The 26,294-nt window shown below is 55.8% G+C and overlaps 9 protein-coding genes across 9 annotated transcripts; 6 read left to right on the top strand and 3 right to left on the bottom strand.

Moving 5' to 3' along the window:
• Nucleotides 1–368: 368 nt before the first annotated feature.
• G6M90_00g005490 (uncharacterized protein) lies at nucleotides 369–1,646 on the top strand (the record flags this gene model as incomplete). Its single annotated transcript, XM_066129594.1, has 3 exons — nucleotides 369–515; nucleotides 584–1,086; nucleotides 1,160–1,646. The coding sequence occupies 3 exons, from the start codon at nucleotides 369–371 to the stop codon at nucleotides 1,644–1,646; spliced, it is 1,137 nt and encodes a 378-aa protein (XP_065985722.1).
• A 1,308-nt stretch (nucleotides 1,647–2,954) lies between these two features.
• Nucleotides 2,955–4,736, bottom strand: aurT_0 (Rubrofusarin-specific efflux pump; the record flags this gene model as incomplete). Its single annotated transcript, XM_014686708.1, has 2 exons — nucleotides 2,955–3,616; nucleotides 3,677–4,736. 2 exons carry the CDS (start codon nucleotides 4,734–4,736, stop codon nucleotides 2,955–2,957), a joined length of 1,722 nt encoding a protein of 573 aa, XP_014542194.1.
• A 1,147-nt stretch (nucleotides 4,737–5,883) lies between these two features.
• On the top strand, nucleotides 5,884–8,439 carry aurR2_0 (Aurofusarin cluster transcription factor; the record flags this gene model as incomplete). The annotated part of the gene is made up of 4 exons (XM_066129593.1): nucleotides 5,884–6,353; nucleotides 6,416–6,449; nucleotides 6,511–6,993; nucleotides 7,075–8,439. The coding sequence occupies 4 exons, from the start codon at nucleotides 5,884–5,886 to the stop codon at nucleotides 8,437–8,439; spliced, it is 2,352 nt and encodes a 783-aa protein (XP_065985603.1).
• A 416-nt stretch (nucleotides 8,440–8,855) lies between these two features.
• Nucleotides 8,856–10,031, bottom strand: laeA_0 (Secondary metabolism regulator; the record flags this gene model as incomplete). The annotated part of the gene is made up of 4 exons (XM_014686706.1): nucleotides 8,856–9,309; nucleotides 9,373–9,586; nucleotides 9,660–9,850; nucleotides 9,916–10,031. 4 exons carry the CDS (start codon nucleotides 10,029–10,031, stop codon nucleotides 8,856–8,858), a joined length of 975 nt encoding a protein of 324 aa, XP_014542192.1.
• A 2,696-nt stretch (nucleotides 10,032–12,727) lies between these two features.
• Nucleotides 12,728–15,435, top strand: sna41 (Cell division control protein 45; the record flags this gene model as incomplete). Its single annotated transcript, XM_014686705.1, has 3 exons — nucleotides 12,728–13,513; nucleotides 13,564–14,633; nucleotides 14,694–15,435. 3 exons carry the CDS (start codon nucleotides 12,728–12,730, stop codon nucleotides 15,433–15,435), a joined length of 2,598 nt encoding a protein of 865 aa, XP_014542191.1.
• Nucleotides 15,436–15,940: 505 nt separating this feature from the next.
• On the top strand, nucleotides 15,941–16,351 carry G6M90_00g005440 (uncharacterized protein; the record flags this gene model as incomplete). Its single annotated transcript, XM_066129592.1, has 2 exons — nucleotides 15,941–15,989; nucleotides 16,107–16,351. 2 exons carry the CDS (start codon nucleotides 15,941–15,943, stop codon nucleotides 16,349–16,351), a joined length of 294 nt encoding a protein of 97 aa, XP_065985994.1.
• Nucleotides 16,352–18,533: 2,182 nt separating this feature from the next.
• ncs1 (Calcium-binding protein) lies at nucleotides 18,534–19,486 on the top strand (the record flags this gene model as incomplete). The annotated part of the gene is made up of 4 exons (XM_066129591.1): nucleotides 18,534–18,544; nucleotides 18,716–18,801; nucleotides 18,956–19,251; nucleotides 19,307–19,486. The coding sequence occupies 4 exons, from the start codon at nucleotides 18,534–18,536 to the stop codon at nucleotides 19,484–19,486; spliced, it is 573 nt and encodes a 190-aa protein (XP_065985893.1).
• Nucleotides 19,487–19,940: 454 nt separating this feature from the next.
• Nucleotides 19,941–23,005, top strand: rib2 (Diaminohydroxyphosphoribosylamino-pyrimidine deaminase; the record flags this gene model as incomplete). Its single annotated transcript, XM_066129590.1, has 4 exons — nucleotides 19,941–19,998; nucleotides 20,061–20,222; nucleotides 20,304–20,712; nucleotides 22,699–23,005. The coding sequence occupies 4 exons, from the start codon at nucleotides 19,941–19,943 to the stop codon at nucleotides 23,003–23,005; spliced, it is 936 nt and encodes a 311-aa protein (XP_065985962.1).
• Nucleotides 23,006–23,990: 985 nt separating this feature from the next.
• G6M90_00g005410 (uncharacterized protein) lies at nucleotides 23,991–24,851 on the bottom strand (the record flags this gene model as incomplete). The annotated part of the gene is made up of 1 exon (XM_014686702.1): nucleotides 23,991–24,851. The coding sequence occupies one exon, from the start codon at nucleotides 24,849–24,851 to the stop codon at nucleotides 23,991–23,993; it is 861 nt and encodes a 286-aa protein (XP_014542188.1).
• Between the last annotated feature and the right edge of the window lie 1,443 nt (nucleotides 24,852–26,294).

The raw sequence follows: 26,294 nt of genomic DNA, 5'->3' as shown, positions 1-26,294 counted from the left end.
AACTTGTGGCAGAACTGCCGCCGCAGCCGACGCCTTCTGCTCCCAAGGGGGGGATCCAGCCATGTGGGAAGACCCGTCATCTGCCGCTCTTCATAACGGGGCACTGCGGTAGTATTTAAAGTGAAGGACTCGGTCGGGACAAGTGGAGTGTGTATGGGCGCCAAGAGAAGGATGCATTGGGGGGGCAGCTCAATACTATACGCTATTATCCGTCCTCCCTGATTTTGAATCCTGCGACGGACTCGTTTTTTTCTTTCCTCTTCTTCCCCTTCCTGCCCGAATCATGTCTAGTTTCTCCTCCTCAGGGCGGGCTGAGTGACCGTCGCCGGAAACGTTCATCTGGAATCCTCACCATCGCCACGCCCGCCATGGCCGACGACCGAGGCCCTCAGATGATGGGCGTCATTGTGGCGCTCTTTGTCACCTCCATAATAAGCGGCGCCCTCCGGTTCTACACCCACGGCGTCATCATCAAACGGTTCTTCGCTGAAGACTACCTGACGGTCGTCGCATTGGTAAGAAGAGGCAGAACAAGTCCCGGCCGAGGCAAGCAAGGACACGACGCATTAACCAGGCCTCGCAGTTGCTCTACACGGCCTACACGACGGTGGGCATTCTCGGAGTGACGCATGGGCTGGGCAAGCACAATGTCGACGTGCCGCCCGAGGACCGGCCCACGGCGATTCTGTACAGATGGCTCGCGTCGCTCTTTTACATTGTGATATCGCTGCTGACCAAGTGGATCGTGGGCTTGTTTCTCCTGCGCATCTGCCCGCACAGGCGCTGGCGGCAAATCACAATCTGGACCATCCTGGCCTCCGTCACCGTCTTCAGCATCATGTTCTTCTTCTTCGCCTTCTTCGCCTGCCAGCCGGTCCAGTACCAGTGGACGCGATACAACCCCGTCCCGGCAACCGGCACGTGCAACGCGACCGCCTTTGCAACCGTGACGACGTACATTGCCGCCGTGCTCAACATCATCGCCGACTGGGTGCTGCCGGCCCTGCCCGCCTCGCTGGTGTGGAAGTCGCAGATCGAGCCGCCAGTCAAGGCGTCCATTATCGCGCTGCTCTGCCTCGGCTCCACGTACGTTCTTCTCCCCGACTCTTGGGTTGCAGCCGTGGCCCATGGCGTCCGGTGACTAACGCGCTTCTTGTAGGGCCTCCATTGCCACCATTGTGCGCATACCGTACGCGGACGGTATTCTGAACAGCCCAGACTACCTGTACACGTTTACCGACCTGGGCATCTGGAGCACCGTGGAGATTGGAGTGGCCCTGACGGCCTCGAACCTGGCCACGCTGAAGCCGTTGATGCGCAAGCTGCGCATCTTCAGCAGCATGTCGGGGATAACGCAGTATGGCTCCAGGAGCCGGCAGCCCACGGGCGGTGCCAACGGCGCCTCGGCGAGGACCGCTCCCAGCCGGTCAAAGTCGTTCATCAGCGGCAATCATCAAGTCGTGATTACGGGGGCCGCCTCCTCGCGCGACTCACGGGGTCCCAGGTGGAATCGCAAGGAATCGATGGAGCTGGAGCTGGTCGACAGACGGGAGGAGCAGGGGACAAGCAGCGAGAGCAAGAGTGACTTTGAAAAGAGCCGGGACGATAGTCACAGCGGGGACAGGCCGGCCTGGCAGAATGTTTGATGTATATCCTAGTTCCGGGCTAAGCGTTCTAACTATTTCTCATTCCTCGAGGGCAGTCTTGAGACGTCGACGTAATGTGGACAGGTGTTGGTTGCGAACTTCATCCGTCAGACCGGGCCACGATTCGAGCATCGGCTCGCTACTGATGACGCCCGTCACTCAAACATGCCCCGTCGTATGTATCTGGATCATGAAGAGTTCCGAAGTTGTAGCTAATTCCGGAGCTCAATTTGTCGCGTCTCCGGGGGCGAACAACAGATTCATGGCTCCGTCAATCACGGTGCTGTGCCCCGAAGCAGTCTGGTCTGGCGTCTTTGTCGTCGGGCGTTGCATGTGGCTTGCAGAAACAACTAAACCGCCATTGACACTTTGGATTGACGTGCCGATGAATGGAACCTCACGAGCCCCTGGTGGCCAATGGACCGAGAGCAGAAGAGGATTTGGACGACGACGCGCCTGTCGTGCCGCCGGGGCCGCGGCGCGTTTAATACAACCCGGCAATACTACTTCGGCGTGCCACAAGAGACGAGCCAAGGTGTCAATGCCTCGCGGGTCGTCGGTGTTCCTCCCGCGCAGGGGGGGCTCGATGCGACGAGGGCGCCGGATCTCGCCTGATTGACGGACGCCACTTTGATTGCGCCGCTGGGAAGGGGGACTGCGGCCATGGATCTGTCTGGTCGACCCGGCGGTAATGGGAATGCGGTCCAGGCGATTGTCGAGCAGCAAATCGGCGTGGGTAGCGGATGGCTGACGCGTGCCGCGGTCAGGGACGGGTGACGTTCAGTGGTACGCTGGCGCCTGGCCGGATCCACACCCGAACGAACGGCAGGGATGATGATGCCTTTATTCCTCCATGACCGGTTTGTGCATGATGCGCGCATCGTTGTACGAAGTATGAGCAACGAGTTGTGGCTGCAAAAATACAAGAAATTCCTCTAGGTCGCTACCATTACATGTACATACCTATGAAGACGTTAAAGGCGGCAAATTGCTCCACCACGTCAATTAGGGATGCGCCGATGGCAGTCGACATCAAGCCCACGATGATTTGAGCCATTTTTTTTAAACCTGACATCCGGTGGCCACGTGTAATAACGAATATATTTTGGCCGCAGGTAAAAACCGCGGGGCGCTACTTTTCTACACTCTCAGTCCCTGCTTCTACAACCCGCCAGACCGATTGGAGATGAAGCTCGTTATGCTAGTAAACAAGCCAACACGGATACCCAGCCGTGGCATGCCCGTGCCACAAATGCTATTCTGTTTTACATATGCCTCGTGCATCGACTCTCGCGTCAGACGCGCAGTTTACTCGCCGAGTCCCTCCTGCTGAGCAACAGCCTTGCCGGCGTCCGCGTCCTTTGACTTCTTAATGCTCCGCCACTCAACGAACAAGGCAGACACCAGCTGGGCCAGCGCCAACGCCAGGCCGCAGTAGAAGATGCGCGTTATCGCAAAGTTGTAGGCGTCGACGACTCTGCCGAAGAACTGCGAGGGCACCACGTGTCGCAGCTCGGTGGCGCCCGTCTTGACAATAGACATGGGATCCAGCCCAGGCACGCCGCTCAACTGCTCCACGAGCAGGGTGGATAGAATGGTCTGGCCGACAGACACGAAGACGGCACCGCCGAGCTGCTGGGCAAAGAAGGTGATGGCAATGCCGGTGGAAACGTCCTCCCGGGGCAGCGTGGCTTGCACTGCCAGACCAACAGATTGCATCCCCAGGCCGACGCCGAAGCCGGTGAGGAACTGGAACCCGATCCAGCGGTTCGACCCGGCCTCGGGGGTGAGTGTCGTGAGGAGCCCTTCGCCAACGGCAGCGATGCAAGGGCTCGCTATCATGAAAGGTGTGTAGTAGCCGATTCTTTGGGTTCCTGCGCCGGAAACGATGGATGCGACGACGAGGCTCAGAACCAGGGGGATGGTGTAGACGCCCGACTTGACCGGATCGACACCCTTTGTTGCTTGGACTAGGAAATGATGGGTTAGTACGTAGGAGGGAAACGGCCCTTGTCAGGGACAAAACTCACACCATAGCGGCAGGTAGTAAACCACCAACATCATGCCGCCAGCTAGGAAGAGCATGTAAAACGTGCCGGCCAACAAGGTCCTCTGCTTGATGAGCCTGACGGGCAATGCTGCCGTCTCCGGCATCTGCACCTGCACCGCGGCAAACGCAAGCGCCGCCAGGCCAAACATGACGAGCAGCAAGATGATGCGCCAGCTACCCCAAGCATACGTCGAGCCACCCCACTGCAGCGCCAGCAGCAGACAGATGACAGAGGGCACAAAGAAGAATGTCCCCAGCGGATCAAGACGCACAAGCTGCTGCTTCAGGGCCGCCGGCTCATGCTTGGGATCGGCAGGGTGCATGAACAGGAACAGCAACGCAAAGGCCACCGCGCCGACGGGCAGGTTCAAGTAGAAGCACCACCGCCACGTTGCGCGCTCGGTAAAGGCGCCGCCGATGAGGGGCCCCACGACGGAGGAGATGCCGAATACCATGCCGAAGACGCCCTGGAACATGGGCCGCTTGTGCAGAGGCACCATGGGGATGATGGCCATCATGGAGCCGGTCCAGATGCCCGCCGCGCCCACGCCGGCGATGGCGCGGCCGACGATGAAGGCCGGGGAGCTGGGGGCCGCGCCGCACAGGGCAGAGCCGACTTCGAAGACGACAATGGTGGCGAGGAACGTCCGCCGCGTGCTGTAGAACTTGTATACCCGGCCAAACAGCAGCTGGCACGCCGCCGTGGTGAGCATGTACGCCGAGGCGTACCACCCAATGTCCCCCAGGCTCTTGAACTCGTCGGTGATGCGGGGGACTGCAGTCGCCAGAATGGTGCGGTCGAGCGCCACGAGAAACATGGACACGAAGACGGACAAGACGATGAGCCAGAATTTGAGCGTCTTGGGTTGGTAGTTCCTTTCGGCCTCGGGGTCGTACCCTGGCCGCTGGGTCCGAGGACTCTCGACATCTGGTTTAGTTGTCGAGGCCTGGAGTTGAGCTTCCTTGGTCGACGTTGGCAGCGTCGTGGATTTTTCGTTCTCACGGCCGCTGGTCTTTTCATCAGGTACCGACACCGACATGGTGATGTGTATATGTAGCACTGGGTAGGACCGTCGCTGATGTGCAGACGAGTCTAGCTGGCTCCATAAATGGGTTGCAATCCGCGATATCTGGACACTGCAAATGATACACAAGAAGGGAGCAGCCGCGGCGATTCATCTTGGGAACATGGAGAAAGAATGCTGATTATGTATCTGTTCATGATGCGCAGGCTGACGTTGAAGTTCGGGTACAAGAGTCGCAATAGACGTCTGGTTCGGGCCGTCCGCAGAGCACGCGGCCGCATGGTGGATGCGCCGTGCCGCCAACAAGACGGTCATGACCAAAAACTGACCGTCAAACTCACCCTACTATGCAAAGATGCTGATTCCAAGAGTTTAGAGTTTGGAGTTTCGGGCGCGGAGCCCTTGTCGACTTGGCCGACAGCCACGCTAGACCCCTTTCGGCCACAGCTGTCATGTTCGGGACCGAGACGCACCCCTCTTTGCCCGAGCGCCGCCAGACGCACCTCGTCCAAATCTCGCTCAACGTCCAACCGCTCCCGATCGACGGAGGGATCAAGCGCGCAAAATGACGAGGCGTAGACTGCCTGCCACGATCAGATGAAAACGCAGCCTGAGGTATGGAGATTTTTTCCCCCCCTTTCTTTTTTTTCCTCCGTTGGTGAGGCGGCGTCAGGAGTCGACCCGTTCAGTTGACTTACAGCCCAGACGTTCCAGTCGATATTCGATGCTCGGCATACGAGTTTCACAAAAGACCCTTCCGAGCTTGTATTCCTTTCACTGAACACCTGCCACGCAGCTCGCCTTCTCCACATCGACTATCCTTCTTGTCGCATACGACTCCATTCCTTGTGGCTGCCGCGTCGGAGACACCTGGACCCCCTCCGTGGCCGAGCCTTGCAGAGCAACCCGATCTCAGCCCTACGACCTTGTCCTGCTGCCATTGTCCCATTCTTTGGCCGGCCATTCGCTTACCCCTATTAGCCGTGTCTTGAATCAAGGCCGCAAGGTGGTGTTTGTCGGCTCCACCACCCCGTACTCGCCGTAGACCTGGTTCAGCCTCATTGCTTGGCTCAACGGTTTGCCACGACGCACTCTCTCCGTCACGCGGCTTCCGTTGCCGCCCAGGTCGCCGGGGACCGGGACAATGCATAAAGTCCATACCATGTCGTTTGAGCAGACCAGATCTGGGCCAGGGCCCGGGTCTGCTGGCCCTGACCCGGCACTCGAGGCCCAGCAGGAATCACAGCATCATCTCCCGCAGCACGCTGACCCGTCCATCGTCAAACTCACCCGAGGGACGAGCTGCGTGCTCTGTCAGCAGCGCAAAGTACGCTGCGACAAGAGCAAGCCGTGTGCCAACTGTGTCAAGGCCGGGGTGGAGTGCAGGGTGGTTCCTCCGCAGCCGCCCAGGCGCCGGAAGAAGCGGCTGCACGAGAAGGATCTGGTGGACAGACTGAAGAAGTACGAGGCTTTGCTGGCAGAGCATGGCGTCAAGTTTGATGCCATTGGGCACAGCATCAGGGCTGACGGTCCGCATCTCGAGGACCTCGAGGACCTGGAGAATGACTTTGAGGAGTTGAAGACGAGTCCGCCGGCGAGCTCATCGCCTTCCGCGACTTCACACATTGACAAGTTCGTGACGTGTCTCGGCACACCGAGTATGCGAGGACATGTGCTAATCAGCCGGTGGATAGGCCAGGGCGGTCGATATTCTCCCTTCACAGAGAAGTAAGGAGCATGCCCCCTCCCCCGAGCATAACTGAGAACTACGACAGACTAACAGTCCAAGTTTCGGGCGAGTGAACAACTCCTCCACGACTCCTCCGACGATGAAGCCGACGAATCCACCATCCACCGCGCCTTTGACAAAATGTTCTCCAACAACGACGGCTTCCCTTTTGTCTTTTCTGGCCGCCAGCAGTCCACCACGCACTACCACCCGTCCACCATTCACATCTTCCAGCTGTGGCAGCTCTATATTGACAATGTCAACCCCCTTCTCAAAATCACACACGCCCCCAGCATCCAGAGCCAAATCATCCAGGCATCTTCCAACCTGGAGAGCGCGCCGAAAAACCTCGAGGCCCTCATGTTTGGCATCTACTGCATGGCCATCACCTCGCTGGACGACGCGGAGGTAGAGAAGATGCTGAACCGCCCCAAGAAAGAGGTGCTGGCGCAGTTCTTCGAAGGCTTGCAGCAGGCATTGCTCAACGCCGGGCTCATGAGATACAATGACTTTCTTTCCCTTCAGGCATATGTGTTATACCTGGTACGTGCCAGCCCGGCCTAGTCTTTTTTTCTTCCACAGCATGTCGCCTTGTCCGCAGGCTTGGAATACTGACGGATGCAGTTCGCCGTCCGATGGTTCGTCGACCCTCGCCAAGTCTTTTGTCTCATTGGCATAGCCGTCCGCATAGCCCAAAGAATGGGCCTTCACCGCGACCCGGCCGGCTACGGCCTCCCGCCCTTCGAAGTCGAGCAGCGGCGCCGGCTGTGGTGGACCATTGTCAGCTACGACCGCCGCATAGGCGAGATGACGGGCTCGACAATCACCGGCCTCTCCAGCGGCGGCGACTGCAAGCTCCCCCTCAACGTCAACGACTCGGACCTCCACGTCGACGGCAAGGAGCTGCCCTCGCCGCACAACGGCCCGACAGAGATGCTCTTCGCGCTGACGCGGCTGGAGCTCGCCATGGCCGTCGTGAGCAACTCGGACCGCGACAGCGCCAAGGTCAACCCGGACAAGCCCAGCCCGTCCCCCTCATCGGGCCCCCGGCAGCCCCCGTCGGCGCCGACGATCCGCATCGCGGGCCAGGACTCGGCCTCGTACACGCTCGAGGGCTTCTGCGCGCACATGGAGGGCACATACCTCCAGCACTGCGACCCCAAAATCCCCCTGCACTTCTTCACGCTCACCATGACCAGGCAGGCGCTCTCCAAGATGCGCGTCATCAACTACCTCATGCGCATGTACGGCACCGACGAGCCGCTCAACGAGGCGGAGCGCGACAACCTGTTCCTGCTGTCGGTGCAAATGGTCGAGTACGACAATGCCGTCCACTCCTCCGACGCCCTCAAGCCGTTCAAGTGGTTCACGGCGCACCACTTCCCCTTCCCGGCGTACATGTTTCTCATCCAGGAGCTCCGCCGGCGCTGCTCCGGCGCCGTGGTCGAGCGCGCCTGGGGGGCCATTGCCGCCAACCACGCGCTGCGCGGCCTCATGAACAACCTGCACAGCCCCATGCACGCCGCCTTTGGGCGGCACTTCATCAAGGCGTGGGACGCCCACGCCGAGGCCTGCGTGGCGGGCGGCGACGAGGCCCCCGCCGTGCCGGCGTTCATCGCGGTCCTCCGCGAGAGGGCCGACGCCCGGCGCAGGGCGAAGCTGGAGAACCGGCCGGAGCCGCACGTTCACCAGCAGCCGTACGACTTGCCTCGCCGCGCGTCGCCGGACGCCGGTGTCGACATGATGACGCCGCCTAGCGTGGGGCCGCCGCTGGGAAGCAGTGCCGCGAGCAGCATCGGCATCGGGGACGGCGTGCATGATGCGTCGGACATGGATTGGAGTTATCTGGTGAATAATTTCCAGCCGGGCATGGGCATGTCGTTTGGCGACGGGTTCCAGGGCTTTGATGACTTTGGGCCGTTTGCGCCGGGGCCGGGCATCGGGCGGATGGGCGGCTTGGGCGGACCCGGGCCGGGGGGGATGTATTGACTGATCTGATCTGATCTGATGGGAGCGTGGAGTTTGGCTGCAGTGGGCGAGGAGTACCGAGGGTGTGGTGCATGCACTGCCTGCATCGACATGGGGAAGATGAAACTAGCCATCTTGGCGTACATGACATCGCTTCTCAGCTCTCCATTGTGTATACGCATAGAACCACTTATGAATGCAACTCGGTTATACATGTAACATTATGGTGTTCGTTATTACATTAATGATTACTCCGCCCTAGTTTAGTTTGCCGCGCCGTCCAATGTTTCAAGCCGACTTTATCAGTCTGGAAAACAATCAACGCCTCAAAAACACAAGTATGCGTGTGTGTGTGTGTGTGTGTGAGTGTGCCGTGTGTGCAATTCCGACTCTGTCCCAATACACGTTGACCCCTGTGCTTGATCCCCAATCGCCATCTACCCCGGCAGAGGCTTCTGCGCCCAACAGTCCAGCCAGACGTTGTACGACCGGACACTGGGATCGTTGAAGGCGTCCAGGATCTCCTGCCCGACACTCTCCGCCTCGTCGGCCGATATCCCCATGGCCTCGTGCTTCAGGAGCATGCTCGGCAGCCACTCCGAGTGTATGATCTGGTTGAAGATGCCCATCTCGCGCATCTTGGCGTCGTGGTGCCACCGCCCCAGGGGTATCTTGTTCTGGCGCTGCGCGACGCCGACGAAGCCGATCTCGCGGAGCACGTCGGGTATCTGCGCCGCGATCTGGAGGTTCCACCCGTACACCTGGGAGAAGGACCCGTTGATCAGGTCGTACATCTTGTGTAGCGGGTGCCCGCGGTCCACGGCGCCGTCCTCCGAAAAGACGCAGCTGACGATCTCGTGGCACTCCACCCACCCGCCTGGCTTGAGATTTCTGCGAAACCACGTTAGCGGGGCCTGATGGCAGGACGGCGAGCAGACGGGCCACTTGGCGTACTCAAATGCTCTTCGCAGCACCAGCTTTGGGTTTCGGAGCGTGGGGAGGAGCGCCCTGGTGTGGATGGCGTCTGCGCCGGCGTAGATGCTGGACCAGGGGCGGTGCTCGTCGTCTAGATCCTCGACGCGGAACTCGGTGTTTGGAGGGGCCCATTGCGGTTGGATGGGGGAGAGGTCGGTGCCGATGACGCGGGCGCTGGGGAACTTCTCTGCGACTGATACGTGGTGCCTGGTTAGCATGGTGCCATACGCGACGGGGTGGGAGGGAGCGCGGCGGCGTGTACATACCGTCTAATGCCCAGTAGCCGGCGCCGGTCCCCAAATCGACAATTTTTTGGGGATTATCGGGTACCGGTGCCAAAAACTGTTTTCCGTCTAGGATGTAATCTGTGTAGAGCTTGTGCTTGATGCCCTCTCTCATCTGCTCCGCCTCATCGTTGGGCATACCGTAGCGGTTCTGCACCAAGCCTTGGTATCGTCTTGGGTCATTGTTAGAAGATTTGCTCAGGTATGCGATGAACCGTACATGTGACATGTCTCTTACCTCCCATGTTCGTATGAGTGTATGAGATGGGCAGTGTGTATGGATGTAAACTCGGAAACACCAAATGATTCGTCATAGTCAGACGTAATGTCGTCAAGAGAATGCGGCCGACTCATGTCTGAAGATATATTGCCCGAACCAAAAGCCGAGTCGGAGAATGATTGTTCACGGAACTCGGTAGCGTCATCACCAGTAAGAGTTCAGCAAAAGTACAGACAGTCACTTGTGACCAGTCAGGGGGGAGTCACAATGGCTGACGGCGAGGCCGCACGGGGTTATTATGATGTTTGCGAGCTTGATGGTATAAACTTGAGAAGGCAGACTCCAGACAGCGTCAAGTGGACTCTGGTCAACCACCAGCAGGAGAGGGCCTGAGAGATAGCATGGGATGATGTTGGTCCCAGCAATCTGGGACAATGTGGGGAATGGAAATTGTAGAGGGAAGTGAGAGTTGATTGTGAACAGGGGTTCCGGGCCCAATTCCGGAAGACGGCCTGGACGACGAGGGTGCAATGAAGAGGAGCACGCCGAAATCCAAGCCCGGCCTGTCAAGGCCCTGGGGATTTGCGCATGGTGAATGCAGCCATGGGTATGGCGGATGCTAAAAAAAGACCAGAATTGCGCCAGAGGTCATGTCTGGGAACTATATTAAGTTGGTCGCTGTCGGATAGTGCCATCATCGAGTTACACAGTAAGACATGGCTGAGCAAATTGAAGTTGTCTCCATCTAGCCGGGATGACTGTGGATCAGGAGAGACAGGAATGAGCATCCGAGAGCCGAGTCAACATGCAGCCACGCAGTGCAACTGTGCAGCAGCCTGAGACAAGACGACAACTATTTTCGCTTGGCTTCCCTGGGGAGTCGGTCGTCGTGATGGGCATTCGTCCATGATGAAATATTGCGACGACGACATGGCATCGGACGAGCCAATGCCTCGAGCAGACGACGCCGGCCGACCGCGCTCGTTGGCCGCTTCCCAGTCACTTTTCAACTTTTCAACTGCATACGGCATGCAGCTTGTGCCATCTGGTGCGCGAGTTGATTGCTTGCTCACTTGTTGAAACTGACAGGTGGACCCGAAACGACTTCTCGCGGATGATGCTGATAAGACGTGTGAACATGACACCGCGTACTGCTGTACCGTTTCTGGTAGCTGAATTCGACAGGTCTCTTTTGATCAACCTACCAAGGCCACTCGCTCGGCCGAGCGTGATGTCAAGCCTTGGTGTTTGGCGTTGTGCGACAGACATTACTCTCTGCGCTCTCGTCTTCCAAAAATATCACGGCATTCGGCCGCGTTCCGTATTTCTGCTCCGCGGGTCATGCGCGGCAAGTTCCTTCAACGGATGAGCTGGGCCGTCCCTTGTGGGCTAAAAGTGTTCAATGTGTTCTAAATGCGGGACTGAATCAATGTCTTGGCTGGGGACAGACGCCGTTACATGGCCAACGGCTTTGCAGGGAACTATTGTTGTTCTATGCCGTGTCAAGATGGGCAATATGTCCGGCCGAGGAAACATGCTTGAGATGCGAAAACACAGAGACGTGGAATTACGAATCGCTCCCGCATGCTTTTGATCTGCTGCCCAATGGCCATCCCGCGTTGATCGTCTGGTTCTATTCACGTCATGAGCGGGCTGAGAGGCTGGCTGTTGCATTAAAAGTACCTTGGCCTGGAACAACTCTGTTGGTGCAGGCTGATTTCAAAAAAATGTTTCAGCTTCAGGGCCGACGTCGTTGTCTGTTAATGCCATGATTCTTGCACGCCGTATATGCTCAAATTGCAGTGCAATAACATGCCCGCCTGGCCTAAACATGTCAAGCTTCAGGTTGAGTCAGTTGCGTACTTGTGCTCAAACCATGCGCAGATTGAGGGTTAAGACTTTAGTCACAATCTTTTCTCGGTCAAGGGGCAAAAGAAGCGACCGCCACAGGGCCAGCAGCATCGCAGTCTCTAAAGCCGCAACGCCAGAGACGCACTGGGCAACTGAGCAAAGGAGAGTCGATATGCATCCAACGTCTCTTGGCGAGTGCGGGCTCCCGGTACGAGAGTGTCTAGAAACAAAGTGCCACATGTCAACGAAACGTCATTGCATTCACGCCGATGGCAACATCTCCATGGTGGCTGAGGGCGCAGTGGCTTGAACGGGAGCATGGCGCCAAGTAGTAGAACAGATGCACCGAGGCTTTGACAACTTCAAAGGCTGCTTGCTCCGTATAATAGACCTCGGTGGCTGAGACATGGTTGCTGGACGAGTTTGCGCTTCCATGTTGTGACGGCGGCGGCGGCGGTGGCTTCCTTCCTCAGTCGCGCTTGCCTGCTTCTTGGTTTCTTGCTCTTACCAGCTTGCCTGCTTCCTGTCTCCCACCACTGTACCCCCTCGCCCCACATACTAACTACATCCTTGCCCGTTCGGGTCGGCCCCGCCTCTCCCGCCACTAACGCCTAGTCGCGTGCTGAAGTAGCAGGCGCGTTCACCATCGCGTTCCATAAACACTTTCATTGTGTCGATTGGCTGTCCATTTTCTACTGACGTCGACAACCTCGTTCCTGCACCCCAAACGCGCGATTGAGCGGCTGGCATGACCTCTTCTCGGCACTTCACCCCCTCATACACATTTTAGATCCAATATCGACAGCGATTAAAGCCGTTGCAGCGCCCGTTAAGCAGCAGCACTTAACGCGCATCCATACGAGTCGCGTCAACCCAGCCGAACTGCCATTTTCATCGCTACAGCAGCTCCGGGGCCTCTTCCCATGCTTCATGCCTTCGCAAGCGCACGGATCCCGACCTCTGTGTAGACTCTGCAGCCATGTATCTGCCACGGTCGCTAATATCGAAGCTCTACACGCACCTGCAAACCACTCGCCACCCAACGTCACCGCCAGTCCTCATTCTCGTAGCCCTCGAACCTGATGCTCTCTGCGGTTGCCGCATCCTGACCCGACTGCTCAAACATGATTACATACCGCACAAGATTCAACCCGTTGCTGGCTACGGCGACCTCGAAAAAGCCGGAAAGGAGCTCGTCATGCCCATGATGGAAAGCCAGGGTGGCAGCGGAGGTGTAGTGGTATGCTTGGGGGTTGGAGGCATGGTAGACCTCGGCCCGCTTCTTGGTCTGGAGCAAGATGGCGCGGAAGCGCCGTACAGCGGGGTCGAGGTTTGGGTTATTGATGCCCGCCGCCCATGGAATCTGGGCAACGTCTTTGGTGGCTTTCCGCTAGAGGCTACTTCCGAGGCACAGAGTTCTTACCAGTCACGTACTCCGGTTGGTATATCCGGCGGCCAAGTTGAGCGTGCATATAAATCTGGGAAAGGCGGCATTGTGGTATTTGATGACGGTGATATCGAAGAAGCGATGGAAAAGGAACGCGACGCGTACCTGGCCTTGGTCGATATGCCAGATATTGATCACGACCAAGAGGCGGTAGGTCTCACAGATGACGACGACAACGACGACGACGATGATAATGACGGTAGCTTGGACCCGGAACTTCCACGTGCAGGACAGAAAAGAAAGAGCTGGTCCGACGGGTATGAAGATGAGTCGACTGACGACGAGGACCGACCACATCAACGGCGACGAAGCAACTCTGTAGGGCACAATTGAGCACGCCACCTTGACCGTGAACTAACACAAGATAGTCGAGTCCAATAGCCGATTCACCGCGCCGACCTACGTATAGAGGGCTTGTTTCCCTACGAGGCCCCGAAGCCGGACTATCGAGCGATGCCATTGAGCCGCCATCCGCCGCACAAGAGCCTCCACCGCCATCCGCACGAGCTTTACGAAGACGCTTGTTGCGACTGCGCCAAGAAAAGGAGGCTATTCTTCACAGCTATTATAGAATGGGCTCATCGTTTGCAGAACCTATTTCGTCAATGATGTACTCGTTGGCGTCGGAGTTGGGTAGAGATGACAACGATCTCCTCTGGCTAACGATTGTTGGGGTTACATCTATGGAGCTTTACGGCCGGTCATCGGCTGGCACCGCAGCACCTATACGCTCCAATGACAGCAGCAGACCGTCGGGCTGGATGGGTGTTCGAGGAGCAAGATTACGCCAACTGCTCCGAGACGAAGTCAGACGTCTTAACCCGCCCGAAGTTACCAACGGTCGGGTCGCGCCAGAGAACGCCGGTGTGATTCCAACAACAGCTAGAAATCCTGAAGACACTGGTATCCGGCTTTCCCCTGAGCCTCGATTCCTTCTTATCCGCCACTGGAGTCTATACGACAGTATGCTACATTCGCCATATCTATTTTCTCGTCTCAAAACCTGGAGCGAGACGGGAATCAAACGACTCCACAAATTGTTGGCCAAGATGGGTGTGAGCTTGGCACAATGTAAACAGAGCTACACGCACATGGACATGATGCTGAAGCGCGAGCTGCGGGCGAAACTCTTAAAATACGGCTCCCTATATAACCTAGACGAGATGGTACCGGCGGTAGATACTGACGACAAGGACCGGGCTGGTGCCAAGGACGGATGGGGATTTGTACGAAGCTGGGGCTGGAGAGCAACGCTCAGCGCTCAAGACGTTGGCGTTGTCATTGGTGCCCTGCTGGAAGTTGGTAAACATGTGCAAACATCGGAAGTCGCCATGCCAACTAGCCAACTTACCCATGATGCAGAGGACGAAGTAGAATTTGCCGCCCAAGCGGAAGAATGGGTTGGACGGTTCTGGGAAGCCTACGACGCATTGGAAGAGTATGTTCCCCCTCAGCCCGCCCCTATCGGTTATGACATTCGCTAACGTGCGGCCAACAGCATCGATTCTCTCAAAGCCGGCCTTCCTACAGCACAATTCCTGCACCGCGCCATATATCGAACGGGAACCTCGCTCATTAACAAGAAACAGATCAAACACCTGCGGGCATTCCGGATGTGCGTTGTCAAGGACGGCCCAGACGTGGCCCTGTTCACGCATCCGGCTGCTCTAACGAAGCTATCCTTGTGGATAGGAGAAGCGCTCGCAGAGCAGGAGCGAGAAGCCCACGGAAAACTTTCTCACGGCGGACGAGGAACACCCCTCGTGGTCGCTAGTCTAAACGAGAAGCGCAGTGTTTACGTTGTAGTTGGCACGGGGGGAGGGGGCGGGCCAGACACGGCATTCCTCAACCGCGAGGCAGCGAAAAGGCGACGAGCGGAAAGGGAGGCCAAGGCCAAGAGAAAGGAGGCCGCACGCCTGGCAAAGGAGAAGATCAGGGAAGAGAAGCGCGCGGCAAAACGCGCCGCCGGTCAAGAGGACGACGAGGAAGATGAGTTGGAGACAGAGTCGGAGGCTTCCGACTCTGGTTTGGACCAGGACTCGGGGGATGATGATGACGCCGACGCAGAACCCGACAAGGGCTACGGCCTTAACAAATTTGGCAGCGCGTTCCAGGAGGTGGTGTCGGAGACAAACGCGCGGGTGCGGATCGACAGCTTTGAGCACTGCGCCGTGGAAGTCAGGAAGGAGGGCCTGGGCGGCTTCTTGGAGAGCCTGAGCATGAAGGCCGTGGTTGGATAAGTGCGAGTGTTTTTGTGTTTCGTCTCTGGTTGGAGCGTGATGATGGCATGGCGTTCACGCTGGAGGTGTAATATACGGCGGGACTTGGTTCGTTTTTCGTTTGGCCCTCTCTTGGCTGGGAGTACTTGGTGGGTGGCTGGGTTAGATATCATGATGGCTGACTGGGCATGTGTATGGCGCACATTAACTGTTGCATTAGCTACGCTGAATGGAGTATTTACGTATGAGCCGGCTGAGATTTCTTGGTGCCTGTTCCTACCGCCGTGGGCGTGGATTCGTCACAGTACGGAATTTTGATGTTGGTAGACGGAGGTCACTGGCGCCAGGTGAATTCGTCGTCAACACACACAGACGGGTATTTCACCAGGCTCGAGCCGTCAAGTCCAATTGCACTATTGGAGCAAAGCCAATTTAGTATTAGGACAAACATAACAGCTTGGCTCGGCTGGCTGGCTGGATTTTGATTCTGTCTTGAGCTTGCGAAACGGTTCGTGTTGCCAAATGAATGAAACTGGCGGGTTCGGCATTCAAGGCGATCCGAAGCGCGTGGACGAGTGCGTGTTGTAGCGGCTGATATGGCTTGGGACTCAGCCAGCTGTGGAGGCTTCGAGCATTTAATTAGCCTACTTAGCTAACATATTGGAAATGTAACTAATTCATTTCTCGTTGAGGTACCGGCTTCAAATACCCAGCTTGCATCCCCCGCGGCGCCAATACCGTCTACAACCAAGCCGTCAATGTGTCCGCCGATGGTACGGCTCGGGACAAGGCCGACTTTGCCAACTTTGCGTACCAGTGGGCGCTGATGCTGGAGGGCCACCACAACGGCGAGGAGGTCAAAACGGGTGTGCCAGGCTTGGTGAACGGGAACGTGGCTGAACATGCCGAGTTTCACGATGGCCTTGTCACGTACTAGAGCTATCTGGATGGTGTGCTTGCTTGGAGAAATTACAGGGCATTATGGATGGGTTTATGCCTGCTTTCAGAGTTATTTGCATAATGAGATTGATCTGTTTGTTGGTCTGGCCAAGTACGAGGACAAGTGTGATTGGGTGGTTTGGTTTGGATCTTTGACCTGATCTTTGGTTGTAGAAGCGTTGAACGGCGCTGTGGACGGAGCTTGCGCCATTGGTGACTATCTTTCACGACATGACGTATATGGAAGGGGCCTGGGCGCATTTTCCGCCGATTCCGTGGCTTGCAGGCGTTGTTATGAGACTTTTGTGGTCGAGGAAAGGAAATACCAGTCGTGGTAGAGGCTGCGGAATGTCATCTGTCGAGGATGCCAAAGGAACTGCCATTTGCTTGGAATATGGCTGTGATGTCGTTTGTGGCGGTGTAATGATGCGTCAATTGTATCATTTGAAGATTTGAGCGAGACTAGGGCTACACGCTGCCTTGATAGGGCACGCTGCCTCAACTGCTAATGATTTGCAGTTAAAATGGAAAAAGAGCAGACAATACTAGCACAAGACAGAGTATTTTAATATGATCTGCACTTAGCCTTTCCGCTGACATGTTTCCTGGACCTACCGGATTGAGCTGAGGCCATGTTCGCTTAGGGTCAAGTGGGCTGAGCGCGATGGAGGGGGCTGTGCAAGACTTCGATGCACATGCGCATCGTCAGATTGGACTTGAGGGTGGAGATGGGCTGGGGAAATCGAGGCCAATGATGGTTTGTCATCTTGGGGTTTGATATCTGCGGCCGGATCGGCGTCGAGTTCGGTAATCTTGGGCGGCTCGTTGCTGTGCGGCAGACAGGAACATGCTGGCGACAGGGAGAGCCGGGTTGTGACGGGCGGATGTGGTGGATGTGTCTGGTTGCAGGTGGACAAAGTTGGAGATGCAGATGGCGACATCGATTGATGGACGCAGATGCGGCTCACGCGCGAGCTTGAAAGGCATGACGGTCCCACGGTTACGGCCATCAAACATTGAACCTTTCAAGTGGCGGCCTGGTGGCGAGGCAAGAGCCGCCTGGCGCAGTCGTGCCTTCCTTCAGCTGAGTCCTGCCTGCGGAAGCCCTGTGTTCTCGGTCTGTGTTGAACGTTCCGCGTCATCGCGATGGCCTAGTCGTCGAATCGGCTTCGGCTGCCTCTTGAATTGGACACTTCTCACCGACTACAGTAGGTTGGTTCCGTCATACAAAGCCGGCTGTGCTAGCTTGCCGCACAAAGTCCAGTGGGAGATTTATCATCACGGGCGTGTTTCACAGGCTGAAACATCCATGTGCTAGGATGCGAAACGCAACGACACAGACGCATAACACTTGTGCAGCTCTTTGTGAAGGGAGGCCATCCATCTCCCTGCCCGGGCCAACCTGCATACAGCTTGTATTTATCTGAGGAACTGGAGAAACAACAGTAAAAGTCAAAGAGGTCAGTCAGTCTGCAGACTCTCAAGCTCCCACGGGCCCCGTCCCCACCCTTCCAGCCGGGGCAGCGCCATTGATTCGCCGCGTGACATTCTAGAGCCGCCCGCCGGCGAGGTGCTTGTTCGTGCCTTGTTCTGACGTTGAATGTCAATTCGCTGTGCGACTCGCTACCAGCAATGCATGGCCCCTGCCCGCCTCCTCCCTCGTCCACTGCGGCCAGGCATGTTTCCAGTCCCTTCTCCGACATGGACACTTAACGCCCTCGCCTCTAAGTACTTAGTAGATTTACTCACCTCTGCCCTTGGCATTCCTACACATCGCTGATCACTTTCTACACTTCTCCAACTGTCTATTTGTATGCAAAGAGCGTCCTCACATATCCCCTACACGACGTCGTCTCTTCATACCCCCTTCCCCGCGCCCAAACGCTACCGCAATTCATCCTCCTCCGCGCCGTCGCCCTGATTTCCGAATTCCAACACGCCGATTAAGCCGACAACGCTCTCTCTCCCTCCCTCACGCCCAACGTGCCCTCGCCCCGGCCAAGTCTTCGCGCCTACACATCTCGACGCATCTCCCCGAGGGTCGCTTGCTCCGTCCGAACAACGGCATACACCGTCTGCCGTTGCGCCAGCAGTCACCGGCGCCAGTCGCTCCTCGACCCCGCCACTTGTATCGCGACGACAAACAACACATACACAACGCGACGCACATCTAGAGAACTATGGGCAAATCGTAAGCCATCTCCAGCTACTTCCTGGCTATTGCCTGTTTCTATTTGCCATGGAGCGTTAGCACCCTTTTTCATGCCGAAACTGTCTTGGCAGCCCATCTGTTGCCGAAACATCCGCCGCCCAACACGCACTCGACCCATCACACGAGCTAACCATGTCCTCCGGCCTACAGGCAGTCGAAGCTCTCGCAGGAGCAGCTCACCGAGCTCCAGAACTCGACGCACTTTGACAAGAAGGAGCTTCAGCAGTGGTACAAGGGTGCGTACAGACGGAACTGCCCCTCCCCCTCCCCCGCGACCTTGACTTTGATGCCGCGGCTGCGTGCCACGTTATGCACAGCCATGGGCGTGTCTGCCTGCGGACGTGAGACATGATTCGATAGCTTGAGACCCATCACTAATACCAGGCTCAGGCTTCCTGAAGGACTGCCCCTCGGGCATGCTGAGCAAGGAGGAGTTCCAGAAGATTTACCGGCAATTCTTCCCATTCGGCGACCCCACCTCGTTTGCCGACTACGTCTTCAACGTTTTCGACAGCGACAAGTCTGGAAGCATTGACTTTAAAGAGTTCATCTGTGCCTTGAGTGTTACCAGCCGGGGAAAGATGGAAGACAAACTAGATTGGGCATTCCAGCTATACGACATAGACGGCGACGGCAAGATTAGTTATGACGAGATGCTACAAATCGTAGAGGCAATCTACAAGATGGTAATGTGGACAGTGCACGCTGCTGGCGTAAAGAGGCGTTTCTGACACCATTTAGGTCGGCTCCATGGTCAAACTGCCCGAAGACGAAGATACCCCAGAGAAGCGTGTACGCAAGATTTTCCGCATGATGGACAAGGACGAGAACGGGTCTTTGGATATGCAAGAATTCAAGGAGGGGAGCAAACGCGATGAGACGATTGTGTCAGCCTTGTCCTTGTACGATGGGTTGGTGTAGTTGGCGAGAGCGGGAACGAAACGGTGTATGGAAAGCGCGGGATACGCAATTGCATGGATGCATTGGAAGCACAGAAGATGTCAGATGCCTCTCATCATTTCCTTTTTATTATTATGAACAACAGTGCCATGTCTTTTTATGAAATTACGCTAGGACCACACGTGTTGTCGATTACCCAAGGGCGTGAATCGGCACGTCTCACTGTGCACTCGCAGTCAAGTGAAAGCATGTATGACTGGTGAAATTCCGGGGCACATGCATCTTTTTGCCAACCTTTAACAGCTTCATCCCAGCTGTATGGGCCTTTCTTTTCTTATCAATCAGCGCAGCTGAAGCAGTGGGGCGCTTGACGTGACTGAGAATTTAACCGTCGACCTGACCCCTCAGATTCTCACGGGCCATCATCACCTCGACCTGACGACATGTCTCAGCGGAAGCCTTGAGAAATGCCACGATGCCCTTCGAGGACCTCCTCCCCTTCCTTGAGGAGGAAATCAAAGACGCAGACGAAGGTTCGTCTCCAGTCGTCCCCCCTCCCGGGCTTCAGCTAACCCCCACCGCCTCGCCTCCCCAGAGACATTCCTCTTATACTCGAATGCCATTCCCTCCCAGAACCTGGGCTTCATCGACCCCAAGGCCACCAGTCTCGAAATCACTCTCGCCGACAGAGATCTGACTATCCACCAGAGCCCAACGGTGCTGGGGTCCACGAGGGCCGGCGGCACAACGGGCGCCGGTACGTGTCCCCCGAGCCGCAGACCTGGCCGTGCCATCGCGTCGCGCCCACGGATGGCAAATCAACTAATACCACTCGCAGTGCTCTGGAAAGTCGCGCCCCTCTTCGCCGAGTGGCTGTCGGCGCCGGCAAACCCCCTCTTCACGAGCGGCATCCTCGCGCCGTCGTCCACCGTCCTCGAGCTGGGATGCGGCATCTCGCCGCTCAACGCGCTCGCCGTGGCGCCGAGGATAGCGCGCTACGTGCTGTCCGACCAGGGCTATGTGCGGAAACTCGCGGAGCGGAACTTGTCTGCGAATCGGGCGCCCGTGGGAAGGTCGAGATCCGGGGCTAAATCCGTGCAGGCGGGGGGGGATGTGCACTTTCGGCCGCTGGACTGGGAGCAGGACGAGGTGACGCCGGGGCTTGCGGCGCCGGGTTCTTCGTTTGATGTGGTGCTCGCGGCGGACTGCGTGTACAATTATGCGCTGGCGGGGCCGTTTGTGCAGACGTGCGTGGATGTGTGTGCCCTGAGGGGGAGGGAGGTCGATGACGGCGGGGACGGGGCGGCGTGTGTGTGCGTTGTTGCGCAGCAGTTGAGGAATGACGAGGTTTTTAGACTGTGGTTGAGTGCGTTTATGGACAGGTTTCGTGTTTGGAGGGTGAAGGGGGAGTTGTTGGGCGGTTTGGGGAGGGATGGGTTTGTTGTGCATGTTGGAGTTTTGAGGGACGCGACGTGACTGTTTATTTTATTCACGATGATAACCTGGACATTGAGTCCAGAGGGGCGTTTTCTGCCGAGAGACATTCGGAGTTCAAACCGGCATTGCTGATGATTAAACTGGCGGCAGAACTTTGCACATATGCATCTTGGAGCACTGGACACATCGTGAAATATGACGCGCGTTGATTCCACAACAAGAATCCCCCTTCCAACGCAAACAGAAACATTTTTCGAAAGAGCACCGTGACCGACTTGAAGGATAAAAAGACGGCGGTGACGACTCTCCGGCTCATCAGTTTGCACCCGGCCCAAGAGCTCATGAATCGAGCCATACGTAAACGCAACATCTCCATACCAATAGTCGGCCGTCTTCCGGCGTGACACCCTGCCTGATGTTGCCGGAGAAGAGACCCCCGCCGACGGCGTTGTACGCGGCAATGCCGAGCCCGTATCTGCGGCAGGCCGCGGAGACCTCGGTGTCGATGTTGCGCGTGATGATGTTGTACATGCCCTCACATCGACAGAATCGGTGTCCAGCTCCGCGAGACTGGTCTCTACTGATGCTAGGACCTTTTCGGCGCAGTTCTCGTTGAACGCGCCAAGCTGGGTTATCCGTGCGCCGAATTCTGGCTTCGGGCCAAATGCCATGAGTCCAAGGATTATGCGATGCCTAGGGCTCTGCTTCTGTGTGCCGAGAGCCATCTTGACTCGTTTGCTTGGCGTGCCGGGGGTATATTGGCGGTGTTCGGCGTTGCGACCAGCCGCTTGTCGAAGGTGAGATGTCTTCTGGGAGATGAAACTCGAGCAAGATCCAAAGGATTGGGTATCCCCGGTTCACTCTCGTCAATGCCGCTCGAGACCGGGGTTGACCATGGATGGCGATGCAGTGCAACGTGGATTTGCATCGCTCGTGCCCTTTGTAACCTAGTATCTGCGTCGGGACAACTTGACAGCTCCCTGATACACCTCATGTCGTCTGCGGCTTATACATGTAACCGCCTGTGTCGGTGCTGCTTGACTAGATCGCCTTCTTAGTGGCCGCCCGCCTTCTTGGGCTCGAGGGGGTTCTGGTCTTTGGATGGTGACGTGAGAAGACACACTCCGGATACGGTCCATTGATTGCTTCATTGGTGGAATAAATCACCATGTTTAGGGTTGGTTCTGCCATGGCTCATGGTGATTATAGTCTATGAGATTGTGCTGGTTTGTGGGCAGTACACTTCTTGAACCAGTACCAAACACCTGCAACCCTTTCAGTTTTGTATAAATGTCTTGTTTGTTTCTTGTGACACTGTAGGTCCTTCGCAGGCTTCGATAGATCGTCTTGTACTCGGATTGGTAGGTATCTAGCTCATGACGGCCCCCAAACTTGCTCATGAGAAAAATTACAATGGCCAAGTAGGCGCACCAACTCAAGCCCTAGTTATACACAGCGACGTCGTAAGCCGTTATGCTGTCAGGGATAACATGTAAGCCACCCGACTATCGCTCCACAAAGTCTGTATTACTATTTGCGTACATGGAGACCTTGTTGTATATCCCGAACACTGGGTAATTTGCGTCTTATACGCCCGGCTTTTTTCGAACCTTGGCTGAATGGGCGGGCAAACTCAGCAGTAGCCTAGTGAAATATCCATTTGTCTAGTTTTCATGAATGGTGTCATTTTGGACTCATGGTTCCGCAACTTTTCATCGTTGTCGACTTGTCTCATTCACAACCCCCCGCCCCCGTTCAAGTACGGCAGTTGCGCGTTCAACTCTCATCCATGACAGCCTGGCTTCATCGCCAAGAACGCAGGCCTTGAGCGTTCTTCCTCCGCCAAGCACCAGGACGGCTACCCTGCCTGCGCGGCCAACCTCGACTCCGGCATCGACCCTTTCTGAGACTACAGATACGTCTGGGGCCGAGCCTGTCAGCGCGCCGTCTGCTTCTTCCACTGCTGTAGGCACTCTGACGGGCACCGCGCCTTCGGCCAACGGTACTGCCGGTGCCACTGGGCCTCCCGTCGTCACCTCTGGTGCGGGCAGAAAGGGGGCCGTCATCCTCGGTGCTTTGGGTGCGGTTGTTCTGGCCATCTAGGTTTGAACGTTGGCACAGAACTTTGTATGTGCAGGAACCTGGTTTGGCGCGCGAGTGCACTTTGTTTGAAGGATGGGCGCGGGTTTCTTAGCTTCGCATCATGGCTGTTTGCCTCTGCTGCAATGCTATAGATTGTAATAGCTATTCTGTTCGTTTCAGTTCCATCGTGGCGGACAAGAACCTCAGTCCGGGTATTACATCTTTCATGTGCTTGAGAGAAGGGCGATGAGATGGCGTGGAATACTTGTGAGAAAGACAAGGAGATGTGTCCGAGCCATGGTTAGGATATGAATAAAAAGGCTGGTATGTTCCTATTGGACCGCAAAATATGAGAGGAAATGCACAATACTCAATCCATACCGCTCTTAAACTCAAATATTTCTCTGATGAAGCCATGCTCATATTGCATTTGTATCTTCGTCTTCCCGGAAAGAATTAGAAACAAGCTATACATATCAGATGCTTCTTTGGAAATCTGGGTTAGCAACATTGAAGAGCTAGACCAAGGTAAGTAGTAGGGTAGCCATGTTGGGATAGTGGCAAAATGGTGTTTCGGCAAGTTCCCGCAATGAATCGATACTAGCCGCCACGCTAGCCGCAGGAAATAAGATGTGTCAATGGAGCCAGACGCAATATAGTCGGTTCAATTTTAAATAGAGAATCTCGTGCTATGCAAAAAAGCCTTTGAAACACACAAAGGGTGGCTAATCAATGTGGTCCTCCTGTAACATAACTAGACTTGCAATGTTGTATGCTAATAAGCGTGCGGCTTTACAAACCCTCTAAAGATATGTGAAGCCAGTGTCACGTTTCATATAGTTCTTGTCACAATAAATCTCCCATCATAATTTAAAACATTGGCACAAATGCGGACAAGATCGACTGTCAATGAACTCGGTGGATGGCATGTGTTGCTGGTGCTCACGCTCACACCCTAGTCGAACACACAAACACTGCTCTAACATGCTTAGATAGTCATACATCATCATACATTGCCACCTCGGGATTGACACGCCGTAGACGCCGAGGATACATGCTCAATCTGCAAGCTCGAGCTATCCCGGAACGGATCCACGCTGTTCCTCTCGTTTGTCATTTCCACCAACCTATTCAATATCCTAAACTCCAACTTCAACTTGACGCTATACACGAATGCCTTGTATGCCGTTTGCATGTCGTAGTAATCCGCGTACTCCAGACACAGAATGGGGATATCAAGAAGAATAACGAGAATATTGACCCACAACAAGTGGCGGCGCATCCTGCGCACCCCGTCCCCATATAAGCTGTCTTGAACATCGAAAAATGAAAAGCAACATTTGATATATATCGCCGATATTATGAGTTCTTGTAGGAAGAACACGGTGACTTGGATCTTTTCGTAAATGAGGTAGGGATGCACCCACGAGTTATTGGGCGACCTGTTTGACCCGTACATCAGAATAATAATGGGTGTATGGAGGATAAAGGCATTGACGATAATCATGCCAAGGACCAGCCGAAGATAGAGTTGGTTCCAGAATATTAAATGAAGTCGAGAGTAAAGGACCAATGATTGACCGGTAACCATTGGTACCCAGCCGATGGCGACGAGGGTAATGTATATGCCATAATTGTGCGACCCGATGACATTTTTCACGAGGAAACCGATCGAGTGTGGTATAATACCATTAGTGGCGGCCAGAAAGCTCCAGAAGTAAAGACCCCTGAATCGTCGAAACGAGGAAAAGACGATGACGTTGAGCTCAATGGCATTATAAAGGGCCAGTGCCACAAATGCCACTATGGCATAAATCGCATCACCATGGTCTACGGGACCAGTTCCCGGGTTGCCTGAATAACCCATGACACGAGGAGAAGTTGCATACTTGGGCTTAGCGGTGAAAGTTGGTTTCCGTCGACTTGTATACAGTAGTTTGGCGGTTTGTTGTTGGTGAGCTATACGGCGTACGGCGATTATGCAGTCGGTATTCCTCGTTGGTAGCAGAAGCTGTCGTTTCGTCTGCCAAGTTTCCACCACGGTCTGGCAGAACAAGCATGCTCGAGATGCTGGGCGGTTGGAAGCAAAAGGATGCCCAAGGGGGATAATTAAAGGGACAAGAAAGCCTCGCAGCTTGGCCGCCGCAAAGCCCCCGTCAACCAGGCATGTGGCGAAGAGTCTGCACCGGAATCAATGATGCACAAAAGCGAGACACATATGATGTGAGATGGGAAGCATTAGTAGCAGTCGTTGCCGGTATGTTGGTAGAGTTGGTCAATTAATAAAACACACGGATACCCGCCGGCCACAGCTTTGGCTGCTTGTGTTACCCATGCTTTCCCACTTGACTCTGGTTTGCTCTTTGAGCTCTATCTGCGGAGTATCCGTTTGCCGTTCAACCGTTCACCATGGAAGTGGTCAGCGCCTTTCTCGCCACCCTCTGGAGCCTTGAAGACTTTAACCAGTCGGCGGCGCACCTGAACCGACCCTGGCTTGCGCCACCATTTCGCCGGTGCGATCCCAGCTGATGACTTAGAATGTAGCCTCGGATGGGCGGGGGTCCAATATCGAAATGGGGCCGAGAATTGACCAGAATTTGACGTGTACGATCAGTGGTCGAGACTGGTTTTGTTTCTGTTTGGGACTAATTTTACTGCGTATCTGGAATGTCTTCGGAGGGGACCAGTGTGCTGTACGGAGTACGAGGTGTGGAACAGCATCACGTCTCTTGCTCCGTCTGGACGTCAAACTCGAAATGCGGCTGGGGATCCATTGTCGTTGCACGCCTTGTTCAACGAGCGAAGTTGCGGCTTCAGATGAAGATCCCGCAGCTATCCCCAGCTTCCCCGGGTGCCAAAGCGAGCTCATGTCAACGCACAGAACTCGGCTAGCCACACGACAGGGGCATGTCAAGACAGGCTGGGTCCAAAACCTTGCCCATGTGTAACGGCACCATTTTAAAAAACTGACTAATGCAGGTTGGGTGAGTGCGAAGTTGGTCGGCAGTGGCATCACCGCAATTTGGCAGCGTCGCAAAAAACTGACAGTTCATTTCAGCAGGGTTAGTATTCAAGATGCCAGGGCCAGCGAGACATGGCATTGGGTTTGTGGAGATGTGCCACCATTACTACATACTTGCTTGGGTGCCCACGAGAGAAGAAGCCAGCTCAGCCACCGGCCAACTTTAATGTTTGCAGACAGGGACGGCCAACAAAAAGGTAGGATATTGCATGGAAGCAATGGAAGACGGCAGAGGGGACACTGGAGACGGGAGATGAGAGATGGGAGATAGATGAAAGATGGTGCTGC

The sequence above is a fragment of the Metarhizium brunneum genome, chromosome 1 (assembly GCF_013426205.1).
Source record: "Metarhizium brunneum chromosome 1, complete sequence".
Classification (NCBI taxonomy): domain Eukaryota; kingdom Fungi; phylum Ascomycota; class Sordariomycetes; order Hypocreales; family Clavicipitaceae; genus Metarhizium; species Metarhizium brunneum.
The sequence above is the reverse complement of the archived record's forward strand: the minus strand, read 5'-3'. Positions and strand labels throughout refer to the sequence as shown.